Genomic DNA, 20,914 nt, shown 5'->3' with positions numbered 1-20,914 from the left:
GCTGATGATTCCAGAAAATATGGAGTCAGCGACGTGCAGAGGCCATGGCACTCCCCTGCACCCCCCACCCCCTGGCCACCACTACTACTGGAGCAGCACAGCAGGCTGGGAGAATCGCCTCCATTATTTTTGCAGTGGTAACAGTGAAGTGATGCAAGTTGTTCAGTTGTCCAGCCACATGTGGCAATTCATAATTTATAAAGTATCTTTTCCTTGCAGTAAGTTGCTGGATGATTTACAGATTAATGAACATTAATATGATGATATCCACTGTTATTTTGGCAGCACATTCTGGATCATTCTATTATTTAAGCCATTGATTAATTCTCGTTAAATTCATTAAATTACATTTTTTATTACAAATTATTATGGGAATGTTAGTCATACTTAGGGATTATAATATCCGCCGCACTTGCGCAAGGATATTTTGGCCTTGGAGGGAGTGCAGAGGAGGTTCACTAGGCTGATACCGGAGATGAGGGGGTTAGACTATGAAGAGAGACTAAATAGACTGGGTCTGTACTCGGAGTTTAGAAGGATGAGGGGGGATCTTATAGAGACGTATAAGATAATGAAAGGGATGGATAGGGTAGAGGTAGAGAGATTCTTCCCGCTCAGAAAGGACAGCAGGACTAGAGGGCGCAGTCTCAAGATAATGGGGGGACAGTTTAGAACAGAGCTGAGGAGGAACTTCTTCACTCAAAGGGTGGTGAATCTCTGGAATTCTCTGCCCGTTGAAGTGGTGGAAGCTACCTCACTAAATATATTTAAGACACGGGTAGATAGGTTTTTGACAGACAAGGGAATTAGGGGTTATGGGGAGAAAGCGGGAAAGTGGAACTGATCCACTTCAGATCAACCATGATCTTATTGAACGGCGGGGCAGGCTTGAAGGGCTAGATGGCCTACTCATGCTCCTATTTCTTATGTTGATATGTTCTTATGTTCTCAGAGATTGAAATCCACTATTTTGGTAATTGTGGCTTTGATTAATGTAAGATGTCTCTTTATGCACTCAATTTTGTGTCTCAAGTTTTTTTTAAGTGCCGGATACAAACGAAGATGGTAGAGGAAAGTTGTAGATAGTTAAAAGAAGTGAACAGTACTAGGGAAGGGATGGGTTATGTAAGATGTTAGTGTTAGGAGAGTGCTTCAGCTGTCTGAGATCAACACAAGGCATGATCTTGTTTGTGGGAGGAATGAAAGGCAATGATAAGATATTGAGAAAGATCCTTGGGAAGGTTGAAATAATAAAGGTGGGCTTGGGTTTGGGAGGATTAAGGCCGGTGTGTTTGGAATGTGTTTGCAAGGTGGCAAGGAGAAGCTGCAGTGTAGAGACTAGGAATGGGATAGCTAGTGTAGGAGCATTGGGAAGGGGATTTCCGGATTCAAGGATAGATACATTGGGGAACACTGAGTGAAGTGTTTGGTATGGAAATGTAATGTTGGCAACTCAGGGCAATTGGAAGTCAAGTGGTCAATCTAGTCAGTGGTGTCTAAGTTTTTAGTCAATCTAGATTTGTATACCCAATGCAGAAATGTTCAAATTGGCAATCTTACTCAAAGACATCAAAAGGTAGATGGAAATTTTCAACCATGCTGTTTAATTGATACATAGAGCTAAAAAGTAACACCATTAAAATGTTTTAACTTATTTTTCAGCTTGGAAGATTACTGAACTTTTTAAGTACTCATATAATAATGTGCCAAAACCTAACGCCATCTTTTCAGCTTCAATAAACCTGCAGCATCTTTTAAAAACCCTGGTGTAGCTGAAGAATTCCTTGGGACAGGAATACTGACAGTGCAGAAGGAGGCCATTTTGGCCCATTAAATCTGCAGTGACTCTCGAAAGAGTATCTTAGCCAGGCCCATGCCTGTACCCATAACCACCCCATGCCATTACCCCCACTCTCCCTCCCCACCATCACCACACACACACTATCCCCGTATCGCCACACATTAAGCATGGCTAATCAACCAAACATACTTCTTACGAGAGAATGTATAAACTCCAAGCAGGCAGTCACCCAAGGCCAGAATTGAACCCAGGTCTCTGACGCTGAGAGGCAGCAGTGCTAACCACTGATGCGGGTTCATTTTAATCAGATGTCACTAATCCTACTTCGTCATTTATTTGGGGCTTATTTTTAATCTGCGGCTAGGAGCATTCAGGTATTGTGTATGTTTGTCAACTTTGCTTTAATGTTAGCACATTTCCCTCTGAGGCTAGAGATGGGTGGGTTCAAGTTCGACAAGGAGAGAGGTCTGAGTGATTGTCACATCTTCTGTGGAGATGAGGAAAGGGCAACATTTGTGGATGTGGAAGCCGTGTCGCACAGGTGCAAAGGGGCACTAGACTGCGGGTGAAAATGAGCATTGGCTCCTCAGACGAGGTTGCGAGAATGCCTGAAGAGAGAGGAATGAGTGGAGCTGCAAGGTGGGTTGTTCTGAGGAGTGCAATGCAAGTGAATGCTGGGCAAGGCACAGCGGGCACATGGAATTGTTCTGTCACTCACCTTTCTTACCCTCCTGACGTCCTGGAGATCCTCCAGCTTTGAGTGACCAACTTTCTGCTGCTGACTTCCTCAACCACTTCCCTCCATGCCTGCTTGATTGGTGACATTGACAACCTCCTCATGTCCTTGATAATATTCACCTCACGGTGATCCCACAGTGAAATCTTCAAGTAAGGGTGAAAGACCTAGGGAGTCTTCCCAGGTCTCCCACCATTCCTGTGGTTGTTGCAGTCCCAGTATTCCAAGTGCAGGTGAGTCATTGTAACCCATGCTATGGTCCCTTTGATTAGAAATCTTTCCTTTAACAGCTCCAACATGCCATCCTTCCCACATTCCCTGATTAGTTGGGGAATGCAAAGGTAGGAATGCAAATATCGTGGCTCAGTCAAAAAACCTTGGCAAAGCCCACTGCTTCATCATTCAGGTTCCTAACCTGCACGTAGTCCTGCCATTTGGCCAGGGACTATGTTGGGAAATTCTACACAAGGGTGCACCAACTGTGCCAAGCGAATACGTGAATGAGTACTGATTAAAATCGGATTTCCACTGACCGCAGAATAATAAGATCCTATCACCTAAAGCTGCAACCTTTTGCCATGTTAAAGAAGCTATATAAATGGAAGTTGTTGATGTTATAAGTCCATTAACTCACTGGTTGTAAAAAGAGTGGTGTGACTCTGGTAGAGTCTGATTTTAACCATATTGCCCAACAGGAACAAGGAGCTGCATAAACAATTAAAATTGGATGAATTTACTTACTGTTCTCTTTCCATTTTGTCCTGATTTTAACCTGATAAATATATTTCAATTGGTACCCAACTATGTAACAACTACATAATTAGTACCTCAAAACCACTTCAACAGGAGAAATTCCAGTCAGTCGTGCACAGCTACAGTAAATACAATGTTAGATCAGTCATGATTAGTGTGCACTGTTTTGTCCTGCAGAAAGAGTGGGCAAACGTTCGTGACTGGATGCTGAGGACAATGTGGGTATGTTGGGGCAATGCGCTAATAAGATATATCCTCAGAAATAGATGACACAAGCAGGATGAGAGCTGTTGAATGGAGAGCAATTGTATGGAGTATGAAGTGAAGAAAAAAATCCTGAAAGTATATAATGATGGTGTAGAGCCTAGTCAGTGAGAAGAATGGTGTTAGTAGTCGCTGTGAAGGGAACAAGGAAGAGGTGACAGAAAATGATAGAAAATCTCAGCAGGTCTGACAGCATCTGTGGAGAGAGAATGGAGCCAATGTTTCCAGTCAGAGCATCCACAGTATTTTGCTTTGGAAGAGGTGAGTGCGTGTTTGTGATGAGAATGAGAGGTGTTGGTGGTGAAAAAAGGTGATGGAGGGAAGGGAATTGCTGAGAGAGCTGAGAACGATTGAAAGTTTTTTGCTATGTGTTCACTGGAGATAGGAATGAATAAAGAGTGATGCTTACCTTTGCTACTCTAATGAGATCATTAAAACTGATCCTACACAATTGAAACTGGCAATCCCTGGAACTTCCCTTCCATCTCTGGAGCAGGAAGGGTATATGGCAACCCTTCTCGACACTCCTCCTCACCATCTTCACCTCTTCAGTAGCAACTCCAGGAAGGCTTGAGAGAACTATAAAACTTACCTATCAATCATCTCATAGATGATTCTTCTTCCAATACCGCAGTAACAAAATGGAAATGTCTATTCAAGAGGTAAAGTCCTGTTGCAATTAGGTATCTGGCCAACCTGCCATTAATTGCTATTGGACAACCAAGCTGCAAATTCACAATTGAGATTATAATCAATTAAAATAATCTGGGTCTGTTTTTGGCTGCAAACTGAACTGAAAACCCACCTGTCCGATACTGATCCAAGGTCAAATTTGAGGCCAGAATCTCATCGTTATTATCATAGAAACCTTCTAAGTTTCATCAGTTATTTTCTTTTACCATTTTAAAGTAAGTTTGCGTATACAGCAAAAGTTTAATAGCAATATTTATTAATTCCTTAATCTTTCGCCTATCCATTTCCTTTCCTTTAGGAAGGACAAACCCCAGACGAATTATGTAAGCAATCCACATCCAATGAATTGGAAAATAAAGCAGTTAAGGAGCTGGGTAGTGAAAACACGAAAAAATGTGAAGAAACTGCTAAACCAAAGGGAAAAAATGAAAGAAAGGAGAAAAATGAGGATAGTGCAAAGATCAAAGACATCAAGGGCAAAGAGGTAGAGGAAAGGCCGAAGAGCAAAGAGGTGAAAGGGAAAGATAAAGAGGAGAAAGAGAAGAGCAGGGAGATGAAGGGAAAGGGAAAAGAAGAGAAGTTGATTCAACCTAAAGAAGAAACACCAAGGGAAATCATCAAAGAGGAGAAATGCTCCAAAACAAAGAGTGAGACAAAAGACATTAAGAGCAGTGAAAACTGCACTGACACTTCTGCAACAAATTCTAGCAAATGCTGTACAACAAAATGTAAAGATTCACCCAGCACAGAAAACCAGGAGGAGAAGAAACCACCAAAAGCTTCAGAAACACAACCAACATCGACCATTTACGATGAGCCAATAGAAAAAGTAAGGAATAATGATCCTGAATTAACTGAGGTGAACTTAAATAATGCGGAGAGAATGACCAATGATATCTTAATACGTTTTGCTGATGCGCTGAAGGAAAACACTGTGGTGAAGACTTTTAGCTTTGCCAATACTCATGCTGATGACCACGTTGCTTTCGCTGTTGCTGGTGTGCTGAGGATAAACAAGAGCATAACGAACCTCAACCTGGAATCCAACTACATCTCTGGCAAAGGCGTCATTGCCATCATGAGAGCTTTGCAACAGAATAACGTCCTGACAGAGTTCCGATTCCACAATCAGCGTCACATATTTGGAGGACAAGTTGAGATGGATATTGCCAAACTTCTAAAGGAAAACACCACTCTTCTCAAGCTGGGCTACCATTTTGAGTTGGCAGGGCCACGCATGACTGTGACCAACCTACTAAGTAGAAACATGGACAAACAAAGACAGAAGCGTTTGCAAGAGCAAAGGCAGGGTCAAGCTGGAGACAAAAAGCAGGGGCTTGAAGTCCCAAAGACGCCTGGCATGCAAAAATCGCCCAAACCTTCTCCGCAGTCCTCTCCAAGAGGTTCACCATGGTCATCCCCCAAGCCAACCCCAAAGAAGGCGGCAACTCATGCATCACCACCCGCTCCCCCTCCTCCTCCTCCCCCAGCCCTGCCCGAGAAAGCTAACTCTGTACCACACAACCATAAATTACAAAGTAAGAGGACTGGAGAAGAACATGAAGAGACCATGAAGCTAAGAAATTCCTTGACACCTGTATCTGAAAGAAAGTTGGAAGATAGACCACCAGTTCAAGAGCAAAATTCACGAGATCAGCTCCTGGCTGCCATTCGAGGGAGCACAATAAAAAATTTAAGGAAGGTACATAATTAGTTTCCTATGTTGTTCACTGGTAGATTTTACATTTGGATTTCTAGGAAGCTGTGTAGAATTATAAATGCCCGGACAACATATATAAATATGGAAGCCGAAAAGGTGAATGTTTCATCCATCAAAGCATGTAAACTGAAGTTTTATAAAGCAATGTTTTATGCCTTAAGCTAATTCTCAGAGGTTGCTGTGAGCAAATATAATGCAGAAAGTTCAATGATTAATTTATAAACGGAGATCTATGCTGAATTTTTACCGTCTCGCCTGCCTGAAGCTCATAAGATCCCGCCCGGAGAATGCTGTTCTGCAAGTTTGCCTGCTCCGATTCCGGGGCAGGTGTGCTGGTAGAACTCCAGTCACATTTTCCATTCCTCCATAGGGTGTGACATTGGCCAGCAATTATTGCTCATCTGTAATTGCCCAAAAGAGCAGTCAACCACATTACTGTGAATCTGGCGGCACACAGTGTAAGCCAGACTAGGTAAACACGGCAGATTTCCTTCCCTGAAGGACATTAGTGAACCAACTGAGTATTTACACTAACTAAGGATAGTTGCATGGCCACCGTTATTGAGACTAGTATTCAACTCCAGATTTAATAACTGGATTTGAATTTCACTAGCTGCCATGGTGGGATCTGAATCAGTCCTGCCAGAGCTTTAGCCTCTGAATTACTAGCCCAGTGACAGTACCATTATATTACCATTACGCCCAGATTAATTTTCAACATCTGTGGACAGTACTTCCCGTTTGTGAGTTCAAATTAGAATTTAGCAAATGTAAAATATTTTGCATCCATGTGGAATAGCAAGGCTGCAGATCAAATTTAAAGTCTTTTTTTCTGGAACTCATAATATTTGTGGAAACACTTTCACTGTATTTGTGTCATTAATTATTCTGCTATGAGAATAGCAATGGCAGTTTTTTCAATCTCCATAAGTGCAAGAAGTGTCAGAGGAATGAGATACAAAAGGTGATAAATGTGCAGGCCAGGGAGAGGAATTGAAAGAGGAGGGGACAGAGAGGAGTTCGTAAGATATAGGAGCAGAATTAGGCCATTCGGCCCATTGAGACTGCTCCGCCGTTTAATCATGGCTGATATTCTCCTCATCCCCATTTTCCTTCCTTCTCTCCATAACCCTTCAACCCATTACCAATGAAAAATCTGTCTAATTCCTCCTTAAATTTACTCACTGTCCCAGCATCCACTGCACTTTGGAGTAGCGAATTCTATAGGAGGGTTTAAAGGATGGTTTTCAAAACAGTGAAGGAGGAGGCAAGAAACAGGCAAGCGGTTAGAGAATTAGAGAGAAATTATAGAAGCCCCACAGTGCCGAAACAGCCCATTTAGCCCATTGTGTCTGCACTGAATCTTTCTGAGAGAACATCTTACCCAGATCCTATCCCCCTAACACTACTAATTCCCCTAACCTACACATCTAGGTGACTAAGGGGCAATTTAGAATGGCCAATCCATCTAACCTACACGTCTTTAGACTGTGGGAGAAAACTGGAGCACCCAGAGGAAACCCATGCTGACACAGGGAGTGCGATCCTACCATCTAACGATTTAAACCCTGCCCTCTCTCCCTATAGGTGAGAAATGGATGTTGAGATTTTTTTCTGCTCTAAGTGCAGAAAATAGCAGATTGGACTAGCCCAAAAACAGATCAAGAAGTGTTCCAATTTTCATGCTTGTTCTGGACTAACAATTGTTTTCATAAGATCACTCCTAGGGAGAATGTCCAAACACCACACAGAGTCACCCCAGGCTAGAATTGAATATGGTCCCTCTCATTATGAGACAGCAGGAGAGAATGTGCAAACTCCACATAAAGTCACACAGGACCAGAATTGAACCCGGATCCCTGGCACTATGAGACAAAATGCAAGGGGTGTAATAGCTGAATGAGAAGCCATTTTATGGGTAGTAGGAGGAAAGGAAACACAGTGAAACTTGGAATATTTACATGCAGACGTCAGGCAGAGAAAATCATTACAGTAGTTTGAGACAAATCCATAAAGAGATTTGGAAAAAAGGGTGAGGAGCTTGGAGAGTAGGCATGATGAGGATGTGGACTTAACGAAGGACCTACAACACCCAAGCTTCTGAACCTCTATTACAATGCAGCCAGCTAGAAATCAATCAAACCTTGAAGAAATTAAGGTGTTGACTGGACAGGGATTTAAGGGCAAATGAGATGAGCTGGCGGCAGAAACAGGCAACAACAGCTGGGAGGAATTGGTTTTCCATGAGATTACACTGGATGTACAGCACAGGGTCAGACAATTGGTCCATGAGTCACATAGGTAGAAGTTGTATTAAATGAGTAGATATGGAGGAGGAAGTAGAACTTGAGATCAAGCTCGATACTAATCACCTACATTACTTTAGATAGCAGTAAGGAAGACTGATAGATTCAAGGACAGAGGCTTGGAGGTGTTGACAGGAACAAAAAAAAGGATAACTGCAGTTTAACTGACATTTGGCATTGTTCATCCAAACCTTGAGGATCTCCCAACGCAACGGGCAGAATTTTCTGACTGTTCACACCGGTGGGCTTTTCTGGCTGACGACGGATTTTCTGTCCTCGCTTGCAGTGGGGGCGGGACGTGGATGGCTGGAATATTCCGGCCCACATTCCTGCAGTTCTTTTGATTAAATTTAACAGTAAATCAATAGCCTGAAGTTTAGCATTTCTGACTGCATGCTTGAAAAACACAGATTTATCTGCTGCATAGGGATAACCTGCTATGCTGGCTTATGGTATAATAAGATTGTATTAATCCATTTGCATTTTTCTTAAATTTAAGCAGTTCCAATCCAGCTTTTACAAAAAAACTTAGATTTCTATCAGCTCTAGAGTAATATCTGTTTTTGATATTTCTGAACTGTTTTAAAAGCATTTGTACCCTAAATGGTACTTAATACATTTCTAAACTAAGGAACATTTCAAACTTTTGCAACTATAATTTTTTCAATCCTGATATAAAATAATAACAATGATCTGTATTTAAATGGCACCCTTAATGTAGAAAACATTCAAAGGCTTCACAAAAGTGTAATCATAAAATAATGGCCACAAGTCAATGAGGGTGATATATTAAGTGGGATGATCAAAAGCTTGGACTAAGTGATCAAAGGGAAGTCAGCATTCAGAGTTTGCAGAATAAAATTCTGAGGGATAGTGTCCAGATGATGTGGGAGTGAAAGGTCTGGAATTCACAGGGGTTCTATGGAGTTATAAACCTAGAGAAAGTACAATTGGAGGCACTAGGAAAATGAATGGTGAGTCAGTATGGCTGAGGTAGGTGAGTCAGTATCGCAATATTTATAGTTAAATCGAAGGTGACAGAGGCATGGAACACAATTGTAGCAGAAGGAAAGCACAGGTTGAGGTGACAGAGGGCAATATTATGGAGGCAGAAGTAAAGGATTTTTGTGCTGGAGGAAATATGGAATCAGCAGTTCATCTCAAAGAGAATGTTGAGAATGCAAAGAATCTGGTTCAATCTCAGACAATGGCAGAGCATGGCGTTTGTGGCAGGGGCCAAAATTGATGGCCTTGACCTTCCCAATGATTAACTAGAGAAAATTATGACTTTAAGACTGGTTGTTGGACATACACTCTGACAAAGGCATTGACTAGACAGAGTTTAATAGCAGAAGGGGAAGAGTCAGGGGGAGAAACAGGCAACTACAAATGGACGAAAGTGGTTTTCTGTGGAATTCCATAGGATGTACAGCACAGGAACAGACAACTGGCCCAAACCGGTGTTTTTGCTCCACGTGAGCTACATGAGTAACAGGGAGGTGTTGGAGAGGTTGAGCTGAGTATCATCGTTGTACACATGGCAGCTGATGCCATGTCTTTGAACAATGTTGCCACATAGCAGGATGTAGATAAGGAGGAGGTGAGCACAAAGAATAGATTTGTGGTGAACTACAGAGATAACACTGTGAGGGCAGGAAGAATGGCCATTGCTATAGATACTCTGGTAATAATTTGATAGCTAAGAATAGAAGTGAGAGCAGCACTACTTAACGGAGTAACAGGGGAGAGTTATTACTTCAGTTAATCACCAACTACATGCTTGAAGAGTCCAGTTATTTGGAGTCCAGATTCCAAAATCTTTCCTAGAAATGTTATGGGGTCAGGTAAATTCCATTAATTTCAAAGTGCTCACAGTTAAATTCAAAGATGTACTGTTTCATGATAACAAAATCATTATCCTGCAAAACACACAGGCTATTATTTAAAAGTAAAGGAAACATTTGTGACTTGATGGCATTTTCCAATTGGATGAAACAAGTTGCCTAAAGATTCATTGTTTGTTGTTAAAATAGAGCTGCAGAAATGACCTTGCACTTAAGGCCACAAAATATTTTACTTTGGGAATGTGCTCTAAGTAGGTAATCATGATTACCTACTTAGGTAATCACCAACTATTTGTGACTAAGAGTTTGTCCAACAATACACAGCAACTTGTAAATGAACAGAATGCCTGAGGTAAATTAGAGGCTAATTGTTGTTGCTCAATGGGCCGAATAGCCTCCTTCTGCACTGGAGGTATTCTATGGTTCTCTGAAAATGGTTAGCAAAAGCAGCATTTGGAACCTGACTTAGTTCTCCCCTTTCTGGCCACAGCCAAAAATTCCTGCACAAAGCACAACTATCTACAATAGCAGTGTGGAAGAGCGGGGTCTTAATGCTGATGTCCCCAAAGGAATTACTCTCAAAATTGTAGACTATCATTTAGAATATGACCACCCAAACTTTAGAAGGGACGTGAGAGGATACAAAGGAGATTCACCAGAATCGTTCCAGGATTAGGGGATTTTAGCAACAACGCTAGATTGGAGAAGCTAGGGTTGTTCTCCTTAGAGCAAAGGAGATTGAGGGAAGATTTGATAGCGATTATGAAAGGTTGGAATAAGGTAGACAAGGAAAAACTGTTCCTATTAATTGATTGTAAAAGGAGTAGGAGACACAAATTAATTTAAGCTACTTGGAAAGAAATATGAGGAAACATGAGGAAGAATTTTTTACGCAGTGAGTGGTAATGACTTGGAACTTGTTGTTCACAAGTTTTGTGGAAGCAGAGGTGAGTAATGATTTCAAAAGGGAATTGGATGGGTACTTGAAGGGAATGATCCAAGGAAATGGTACTGACTAGATTGCTCCACAGAGGGCTCACTTGGAATTGATGGGCTGATTGGCCTCCTCCCATGCTGCAAATAAATTGATGATTTATTTAGATTTTAAGCCACTTGAATTAGAAAATAAATTACAAGGAAAATGATTTCCATTTGCATATCTGGGTATCAAATCAAATGCATTTTTTTCTGACATGGTTAAAACACATTTTAAAGATGAATAACTTTGCATGAATTAATTATAAAGATTTTTTCTTAGTTCTTGAGTTAGCTGCAGTCAATAACCCCCAGCCTGGAGCTGCATGGAGAAAGTATAGTGGATAGACAAAAAAAATGAAGAGGTGTCTGATGCTACACAAAGGACATAATTTTATTGATGTTATGAAAATAAGGCAAATGAATTGGATTGGCCAAACGCTGAGAGGGAATGGGATGTCGAAAGATGTGTTAGAAAGGAAGATAGAAGCAAAAAAATCATAAGTAAAGAAGGTTATTTCTAAAGCAACTGAGAAATAGGAAGTTGTTTTGGAGAACTGAAAAGAGAAAGATAAAACTGTGATTTGGAGAAGAATTATGTCAGAAAATGCCTTAACAGGTCAATGGTGGAACAACTTCTGTTAAAATTTCTTTCATTGCTCCAGATTTAATTCTTTCAATGGACTCACACTTCTACTTTCTTTAACTTGAAAATAATGTGTAGTCCATCAATTATTGCAACTAAACAGAAAATGGGGAAGAGAAGTGCAGTTAACGTATTAGTTACGGGTCAACTAACTGCAAGAAAAATGTGTGAATGGAGCATGATCTCTGTCTTTTTTGATGTGCCAAAAGCAATGAACATAGATAGCTGACCCAGATTGTGAAAACTGTCATCGTAATATGAGATGTCTGGAAAAATATATTTGGTTGCTTCGCAACTACATGATGATATACTGGAAAAATGTGTATACATGATGCCCTTTCAGAACCACTTAGTATCTGCAGTGGGGTCAGGCAGAGCATGCCTTTTTGAGCTCAATTTTGCAGCAAATAATGGATGATGCCACACACGTATTTTTATATGTCACAAGCCTGAGTCAGTTCCAGTCTTCTATCAGGGTCAGTCAAAATTTAATTTGCAATATCAGGTTTGCTGACAATACTACCTTTTAGTGTGGTCTGATGTAGGATAAAGTTAGATAAAGAAGATCTTGTTCTCCCAGTGATAAGCCACTTATAAAAGGAGAGCAGATCAAAGTTAGAAGTACAACATTCTAAGATCAAGAATTGCTTGTTTAACACCAGAAAGATCAAAATGTTTTGACAGAGAGGAAGAAGTTTGGGATTCACCCAATAGCATGGTTTTATTATCTCAATTCCCCTCCATGGATGTGAAATTCATTGTTTTATCATCGTCACATCACAGAACGTGACAAATTTCATCTGCCACCACCTTTGATCCATTGTGAATATCATATGGTAAGATCATATTACTCTTACAAGATTTAGAAATGTGGAAAATCAAACATTACTGTGACAGTGCTCATAAAAGCACAAATCTGATGATAGTGTATATGGGCAGGATTCACTGATCACGTCACTGCAAGTGAAAATGGAGAATTTGGTGTTCCGGCCAAAACTCCATTCAATGTCAGTGGCACCAGAGAATTCCAGCCACAAATGAGAATGGAGCAGACTAGGATGGAGTTTTATGGCCTATATTAACTTGATGGGAACACAAAGGATTTGGGAGTGAACTGTATCAGCAGAACAAACGGCAAGACAAATCTGTTCTGCCAGATGGCCTCATTATGTAAACTTGGCTGAGCTCTAAGATTCACTAATGAACTCAATTGATAGGCTCGAAACATTAACTCTGTTTTCTCTCTCAGATGCTGCCAGACCAGCTGAGTTTTTAACAGCATTCTCGGTATATTTCAGTCGATAGGATATTGTTTACACAGCTTGAATGGGCCAGCTACTTTGATTTACACTTTATGAGCTTATCGTTCTTTGAAGTAGTTTTTCAATGCCTAAAGTGTTTATTTGGTCAAAATTGAGAGATATAAAGTTGATTAAATGTTTCTCCAATGAGATTTTGACTTGCTGCATTTGATTTACAATTTTTATGAGAATGTAAGAGGGGTAATGTTTTCAAAAGGAATGTTGAATGCCTGATTGTTGTTTTTTTCCCCATGGGCATGTCGAAGTCTTGCCAGTGTTATTAGGTGGCTTATTGGTTCTGTACCTTGAAGAACATTCAAAGGTTCAACAGATGTTAGGACATTAAATAAATATGAAAATCAAACCCTTCTATACAGTCATAACAGATTCTCCATATTATAGAATGCAGAAGAGGACCTTATGCATTGGATAAAATCCTCACAAAGGATTTGGTGGCACGGTGGCACAGTCATTAGTGTTGCTGCCTCACAGCTCCAGGGACCCAGGTTCAATTCCGGCCTCGAGTGACTGTGTGGAGTTTGCAAATTCTCCCTGTGTTTGTTTGGGTTTCTTCCAAGTGCTGCAGTGTCCTCCCACAGTCCAAAGATATGTGGGTTAGGTTGATTGGGCATGCTAAATTGTCCTTTGTGTCAGGGGGATTAGCAGAGTAATTATGGGGGATTACAGGGATAGGGCCTGGATGAGATTATTGTTGGTACAAGCTCGATGAGCTGAATGGCCTCCATCTGTAGGGATTCTATGATATAACAATTCGATGATAAATGACATCAATGCATCTGAACACTTGCATCAATTTAATGGTCTCTCTTAAGGAGAGAACCCTATGATCAATAACTGCATTGAAAACATACTTTAATCGTTGTACACCATTACATAATCACAGTTAAAGTTGGCAAGAGCATTTAAATTTACTTGTCAAAAAGATCATGGCACCACAGCAGGTTTTCCCCAAGGTTCATGGACTGACTTAGCTGGTATGGTTCTCATGGCCTTCAGGAACCTCTCCCCCCCACCCCGCTTCCATGAAAATAGCAAGGAAAATTAATATTAAAGCAGGGATTTCAATAGCAAACCTAATGTCACTTTAAGCGAACATCAGGTGGTGACCTGCCACTTTTACTAACCAGCAAAAATGGCAGGTGGGGGAAATCAGTGGAGAAAGTATAAAAATGCAACCGCTAACTTCATCCTCCCGGCACATTTTTACTCAGTGTCAAGAGAGAAAGTTTTTGGTCTTTTCAATGTTTAACTGGAAGAAATTCTGGTGCATCCAAGATTAGATTCTGGAGAAGTAGTGTGACAACTCAAAAGCAATGAAGAGGTTAAGTGAGATAGTGAAGACATAGAGCTGGAAGTGTCCTTGGAGGGAAAATCAAGGCATTTCTGCAATTTGAAATGTTTCCTAGGGTGGGCAGGTGCAGTAATTTTAACACACCTTGAAGAATAGCCTACCAGAAGATGTTTACTTCTGATCACAATAACATCCAATCAACAACACAATAAATAACTTTGAAATTAAATACTGTAAACAGCAGCAAAATTAAGAATTTGTTTTAGAATCCTATGACTGACAAAGCAGCAATAGTCAAGTAATCCAAAACAGGATTTCTTATGCACATTTCATAGAAAGCCCCATCCTCATTGACTGAACTGCACAATAACTTAACAGATTTTTTTGGTAACAGATTTCATTTGGCCATCCTAGTGATCATAATGCACAGTATTAACTATAAATGTGAGATTAACTGGCAAAAGAGTCTACTACAAACTACAATAGAATGAATGGTATTTTCTCCTAATTATATAGCCATTTTATGACTTTCTAGTTGATTATTATATTGTGTTCTGTCACAAAGAAACTGATATGCTACCATTGTTACAACAGGGTGACAATCTCCTTGGTTGGTCACAACAGAGATTTAAGTTTCTTTTTCTTAAGGATATGCCTTATCCTAATCAGAATGTATTTAATGATTTAAGTTGTGAGCAACAAGTAGCCAATCAAACAAAGTTTTCTTGAGTCAAATTCATTAACCATTAAAAAAAAATGGTGTTGAGCACTTGTCCCTCATGCAGTCATTCTCCCCAATGCCCAAAACACACCAGAATCCAATAAAAAATAAGGAAAATAATCTACAGTTAAATGTCCTTTGATTGTCCTTGAGACGTAGATTTTAGCTGCTATGGTCAATTTAGTTTAACAGGTACCTTGGATGCTGGCAAATGTAAGAGATGATATAATTAATATATAATCTTGATTTACTGGTAGGTTTGTGGTAGTGTTGACTTTTCAAATAGAGCAACACTATTATTCCAAAAGAGAGAAGGGGAGATAGAATAGTCTTAAGTCTGTTTCCTCTGCTGAAGACTTCCTTGACACCATTGGAATCATTTGCAACCTCTCTCTAGTGGCTGGGCAACTTTGCCTTGGAATACTTCACCCATTGTGTGTTTCCAAGAGCTCTGGGTTTGGTCTGTCCGTGACAGCCACATTTCAATATCCAGTCCTTTGCCTTTTCAAAGTTTCTTCCTTAGTTGTGAGTTTTGATGGGTTTCTGGATTACAGGAAATGCCTCTATCTTCACACTTTCTTGAGGGTGATTTCTCAGTATTGCCTTTTCACCTTGGAATGTGGCCTTGCATGTTTAAACAGTTTGCTCTGTCTCAGTTCAAATTGCAAAATTTCCATCAAATGAAAGTTGAAAAATCATTGTCGGAAACCTCTGAACTCATCCGCAACTGGAATTCTCCAGTTTGGCTGGGTGTCAAATTCTCCATTCTCACTGGCAGCGGGGCACAAATGAACAAGATTAGTGAATCTCACTCCATATTTTCAAAAATAAAGAGCATTGTCTCAAAGAATCATTGAACATACGGCCATAAAAATGAACAGTTTTATAAATGGTAGCATAGAATAAAGAAGTATTGCGAAAAAAAAGTGGGAGGGGGCATTATGATTGTCCAGCCTCAATTTGCTTGTATTCCGGAGCACTCGGTTACCTCAAGAAAACAGCATTTGGACTTGTATGGACGACACTGAGGTAGAAGATCTGAGAGGACCACACAGCCAGACAATGAAGGCTAAACAGGCTAAATGCCATAATGGTAAATTCTTCAGTGAGCGCATAACGTTGTAACAAATGCTTCAAATAACTGGCTGTGGACTACCATCAATGTATTAACTTATGGCAAAGTAGTAGAAACAGAGTTAAGTTGCCCAAGCAATTTCAGTATATTTATTATAAAAATACAAGAGTGATTACAAGAAATTGATCTCATTTTGGGGTTTAGATAATGAAATAAGATATTTAAAGTTTTACATTTATGATTTATTACACAACCTTAACATCCTCAGTAAGATTGCTGACTTGTACCCACTCCCAATATGCATTACTGCCCACATTTGTATAATTATTGGCTGGAATTTTACTGGCGAGGATGTCACTGGGACAAAATGTAGGTCCTCAGCCCATGTGGGTAGCAGAGGGTCCACTATGACAGTATTTCCAGTAGTGGCCTCTATTCTGGACAACAGTTTGGTTCTCTGCATTGCTGGCCCAATCAATGGGGCAACAGCTCTTCAGCCTGAGCAACACTACTGAGAGAGGTGGTCACTGCTGAGGTTGCAAGAACAAGAGGGCATCATCACTCTGAGGCACTCTCTCAGGGGATTTAGAAAATAAATTCTCTGTTGGGGCAGGCAAGCAGGGGGTGCAGGGGCAGTCTTTGGTATGAGGAACACTGTGCTTAGACCATGGAGGTTCTTAATGCAATGACCGTAACCAGTAAATTGCTTTTGGGCATTTATTTGCCTAAATGTTATTGTCATTGCCATTACTACTTCTAACAAAATGGCCCAGTGACTGTACTGCATCAGGGAACCTTCCTGATAAAGCTTCTCTGCATCCTATCAGTGCCCGCTCTATCTCCTACCCACCATCCTGCCAGTAAGCTCTCATCCTTTTTTTACTTTCAAAACATATTACAAAAACATACATCTGCCCAGTTTCCACTTTGGTACCTTTATCCCTGCAATCATGGCTTGTAAATCCAGCAGTACATGCTTTTTTAAAAACAAAGCTTTACGACCTGTGATGTTCAAATGGATTTAACACAATTATATGGAAAGTGTTTTCTAATACAAGCGTTTTTTTTTACTGGTTTTAGGTTGAAGTTCCGAAGTTACTACAGTAAGAAGATGTGCCATTGCGTACTATTGGAGATGCCCCATTAATCCTTATATAAATCAAACTCACTATTGTAGCCAAAGCTTCATTGTTATTCTCATTCTGATCATTTGAAGGACTTCTTGTTGCATCATTGTTTAAGGCTCTGTGAAAAGATGACAGCATTTCCAAGAGCTTCCTTAAGCCCATATTGCTTAATCTCTTATTTTCAACTTCTCGCTACTTTTCCACTGTGTGTTTTGATAATTCTTGCAGATGGCTCTGATTTATTTCTTTGTTACAATAGCTTTCCTGTCCTAATTAGTTATTTTCTGAAATACCCGCCTCCGTCCTCTGTTTGCATTTTACCACTACTTTCACACATCTTTTATCTTAACAGTGCCAATTTTTTAAAATACAGATTTTCCTCATGTCACTCTTTTGCTACAATAACAATCACAAGATGTCAGCACTTTTAATCTCCTTCCTTCTATGCAACAATAATGCTGCCAAACCAAATTGCCACTTGGTTAACTCTGCTAACTTTTTACAAGTATCTGTCCACCCTCTTTCCCCTCTGGGACAGTAGTTTGCCTTGTTAACTTCTAATTCTACACACACTGTGTATTCCTCAAGCTGGCCTTCCACAATCAGAGGTAAGGACTTTTAATGATGGTTAAAAAGATTTATCAGTCTTCATAGAAATGGGTATTATAAGATAAAACTCCTACTACCTATTTCTCTTGAGCCTTACATTGTTTTGTTTGCAATGACTATTTTTAGTGAAAAAAAAATAAGAGCAATGTCTTAAGGAATTGTAAATATTTGTCTAGTTTGGTTTTCTATGTAATATTTTAATATGTGAACATCTGTAAATGTATGCTTCTTGCACACATGCTAATAAGAGATACACAGTGGCAATCATGTAACTTCCATTCCATGCCTGATGTATCATATATTAAAAATATCACTGAGAGTACAATAAACAGCACAGTCATAAGTTGCCAGTTATTCTGATTAAAAGCACCTTTTTTTCTTGTATGCTAAATATGTATCTGGTTTTCTGTCTCACTCAATGCTATGTCCATTCAAAGCACAAAAATTACTAGAAGTAATATCTTGTGCTAATATGAAAGATGGAATATTCATTCATGTTTTGTTCATTTTTGGTATAGAGCCATATTTAATTTCACATGTAGAATATTTTAATTTACAAGGCAAGCTTCTTAACTTAAGTTTGGAATCATACGAACGTGACAATGTCCCCTTAAAGCTTGGAAAGAGTGAATGAAACAGTCAAACAGATAGGAATACAAATATTGATCATCTTCTGGTGAATTATGACAAATTTTTTAAAAATTCTATGATGAGAAAGTAATGCCAAAACCTGGAGTTAGTGCAACATCCAAAGTACACATGAAATAAATATTGCTTCAATGTCAAGTGTTGTTTGTAGCATTAATATTACAGGTATTAACATTATCAAATGTAAAGTGTAAAAAGTCCTAGCTTTGCTTGTCACATTTTAGACATATTTAGTTGCTATTTTCCCTTTTAATGTGTTTATGAATTATTGTAAATACCTGTCATAGTGAGCATGCAAGCGTTCTTACCAGGTTCCAATTTACCATTAAGCTGGACAATCTCCCATTCCACCCTGTTGCACTGGCAACATTTTAAACAGAAATTTCCATTCCTTAAGTCTTCATATACAATAACAATATGCATGCTATCATTGACACTGGACAACTTAAAAAAACATCATAATGTTTCCCCTAAGCAAAGCTCCATCAAGTAAGTTGCTATCCTATGCTGAATGGGTAACACAGAGGAGTTGAAGGTTTAGAAGCAATAAAACTATTTAAGTGTGAGTTAAGGAGAATACGCAGGGAATGCACTCAACACAGCAAATAATTATAATTACTGCCACATTTACCTATTTGGCCATAGAGTGACTTGGTTGTAAAGTGCTTTGAGATGGTCTGAGGACATGCAAGGTTCTATCTAAATGCAATTTATTTTTCTTTTGTTTGCATAATAACAACTATTGCACTTCATCAATAATCAGTTGGCTATGAGCCACTTAGGAATGTGAAAGCATGATTTTTCTTGCGTTACTTTTGCAAAAGTGAAGTGAACCTGACTGCTGTGATACACCGTGTTATGCATGCACTATCTCATACAAATGATATTTAATAGGTCAGGGAGCTTATTTCAATAAACAGAATGATGACCCATGCTTCTCAATTTACTTTGATTCCTGGAAATGTTTCACCATGTATCATAGCAATGCTTCCCTGCAAAGGGCAGAAAAATATTTATCTTTCCCAAAAGTGATATGACTCAGTAGTTGAACAGGTTTTGGCTGTTCCAGGTCCCTAGTGAACAAAGTCCTCCATCACAAGGCACTTTTATATTATCTGTTGGATAAGGTTATCTTGTAAATAACTATAACTATAATCCTAGTAATCTTTCTCACGTGTGATGCTATTTTCTGGGAAATTTAGATAGCGTTTGCTGCATCTGTTGAAGTATAATCACAGAGACAATGGTAAACAAAAATATTCCGCCACTATAATATCAAAGCCCATGTTTGCAGAAACTAAAGACTGATACACCAGGGCCCCAATCTCTGGGTTTAGTAACTTAGATACAATGAATTAATGTGAGAGTTAAATTGTTGTTTAAGTGGTGCAATTTGTGCAGCACTATAGACCTGCAATAGAAAATAAGTTCCAAGTCTATTTTGCTGATTGATAATTATCACAATTTACTCATTTTCACAACTTATTCATTTTTAATGGGCTTCATCTTTGTTTGAAAACTACTTGCTCATGCAGTTCTGGCAATGAAGGTATCCTGATTAAATTCTGCACCCAAACGGGCAAGATCCTGCAAGTTATCACAAAGCATTAGTTAGTTAAATAGTTATCCTTTTTGTCCCAGGTAGGGACCACACAACATGAAGCTTTTAAAAAAACTTCTAGGAACCTAAATTTTCTAATCAGGCACGGTGCTAAAAGTAACAAAATAATTGTCCTCCCTACTCATTGGTTAGGCTGCAGTTAGAATATTGTGTTCAGTTTCAGGAACCTTAGATTTGATTTTATTTGATTTATTATTGTCATATATATTAGTATACAGTAAAAAGTATTGTTTTTTGCACACTATACAAAGTATACCATACATAGAGAAGAAGAGGAGAGAATGCAGAATGTAGTGTTAGAGTCATAGCTAGAGTGTAGAGAATGGTCAACTTAATATGAAATAGGTCCATTTAAAAGTTTGATGACGGCAGGGAAGAACCTGCTCTTGTGGCGATTGGTACATGTCCTCAGACTTTTATATCTCTTTCTTAATGGAAGAAGGTGGAAGAGAGTATGTCTGCGGTGTTTGGGGTCCTTGATTATGCTAGCAGCTTTCCCAAAGCAGCAGAAAGTATAGACAGAGCCAGTGGATGGGTGGCGGGTTTGCATGATAGACGGGGCTTTGTTCACAATGCTTTGTAGTTTTTTTGCAGTCTTGCACAGAGCAGGAGCCGTACCAAGCTGTGATACAACCAGTAAGAATGTTTTCTATGGTGCATCTGATGAGAGTTGTAACGGGCATGCCTACTTTTCTTAGCCTCCTGAGAAAATAGAGGCATTGGTGGTCTTTCTTAACCATAGCATCAGCATGGAGGGACCAG

The 20,914-nt window shown here is 39.6% G+C and overlaps 1 protein-coding gene across 1 annotated transcript in view; it reads left to right on the top strand.

The window, feature by feature from the left end:
* The window catches only part of LOC145357014 (leiomodin-1-like), a 41,176-nt gene extending 23,566 nt beyond the window's left edge, over positions 1-17,610 (top strand). Inside the window, exons 2-3 of the mRNA XM_080210058.1 lie at positions 4,546-5,949; positions 17,228-17,610. Of these exons, the coding sequence (XP_080066184.1) occupies positions 4,546-5,949; positions 17,228-17,254 (1,431 nt within the window). The 3' untranslated portion in view covers positions 17,255-17,610. The remainder of the gene's footprint in view (positions 1-4,545; positions 5,950-17,227) is intronic.
* Positions 17,611-20,914: the final 3,304 nt, after the last annotated feature.

The sequence above is a fragment of the Carcharhinus amblyrhynchos genome, chromosome 22 (assembly GCF_965287045.1).
Source record: "Carcharhinus amblyrhynchos chromosome 22, sCarAmb.v2.hapA, whole genome shotgun sequence".
Lineage (NCBI taxonomy): Eukaryota > Metazoa > Chordata > Chondrichthyes > Carcharhiniformes > Carcharhinidae > Carcharhinus > Carcharhinus amblyrhynchos.
This window is presented reverse-complemented; position numbering and strand designations above follow the sequence as displayed.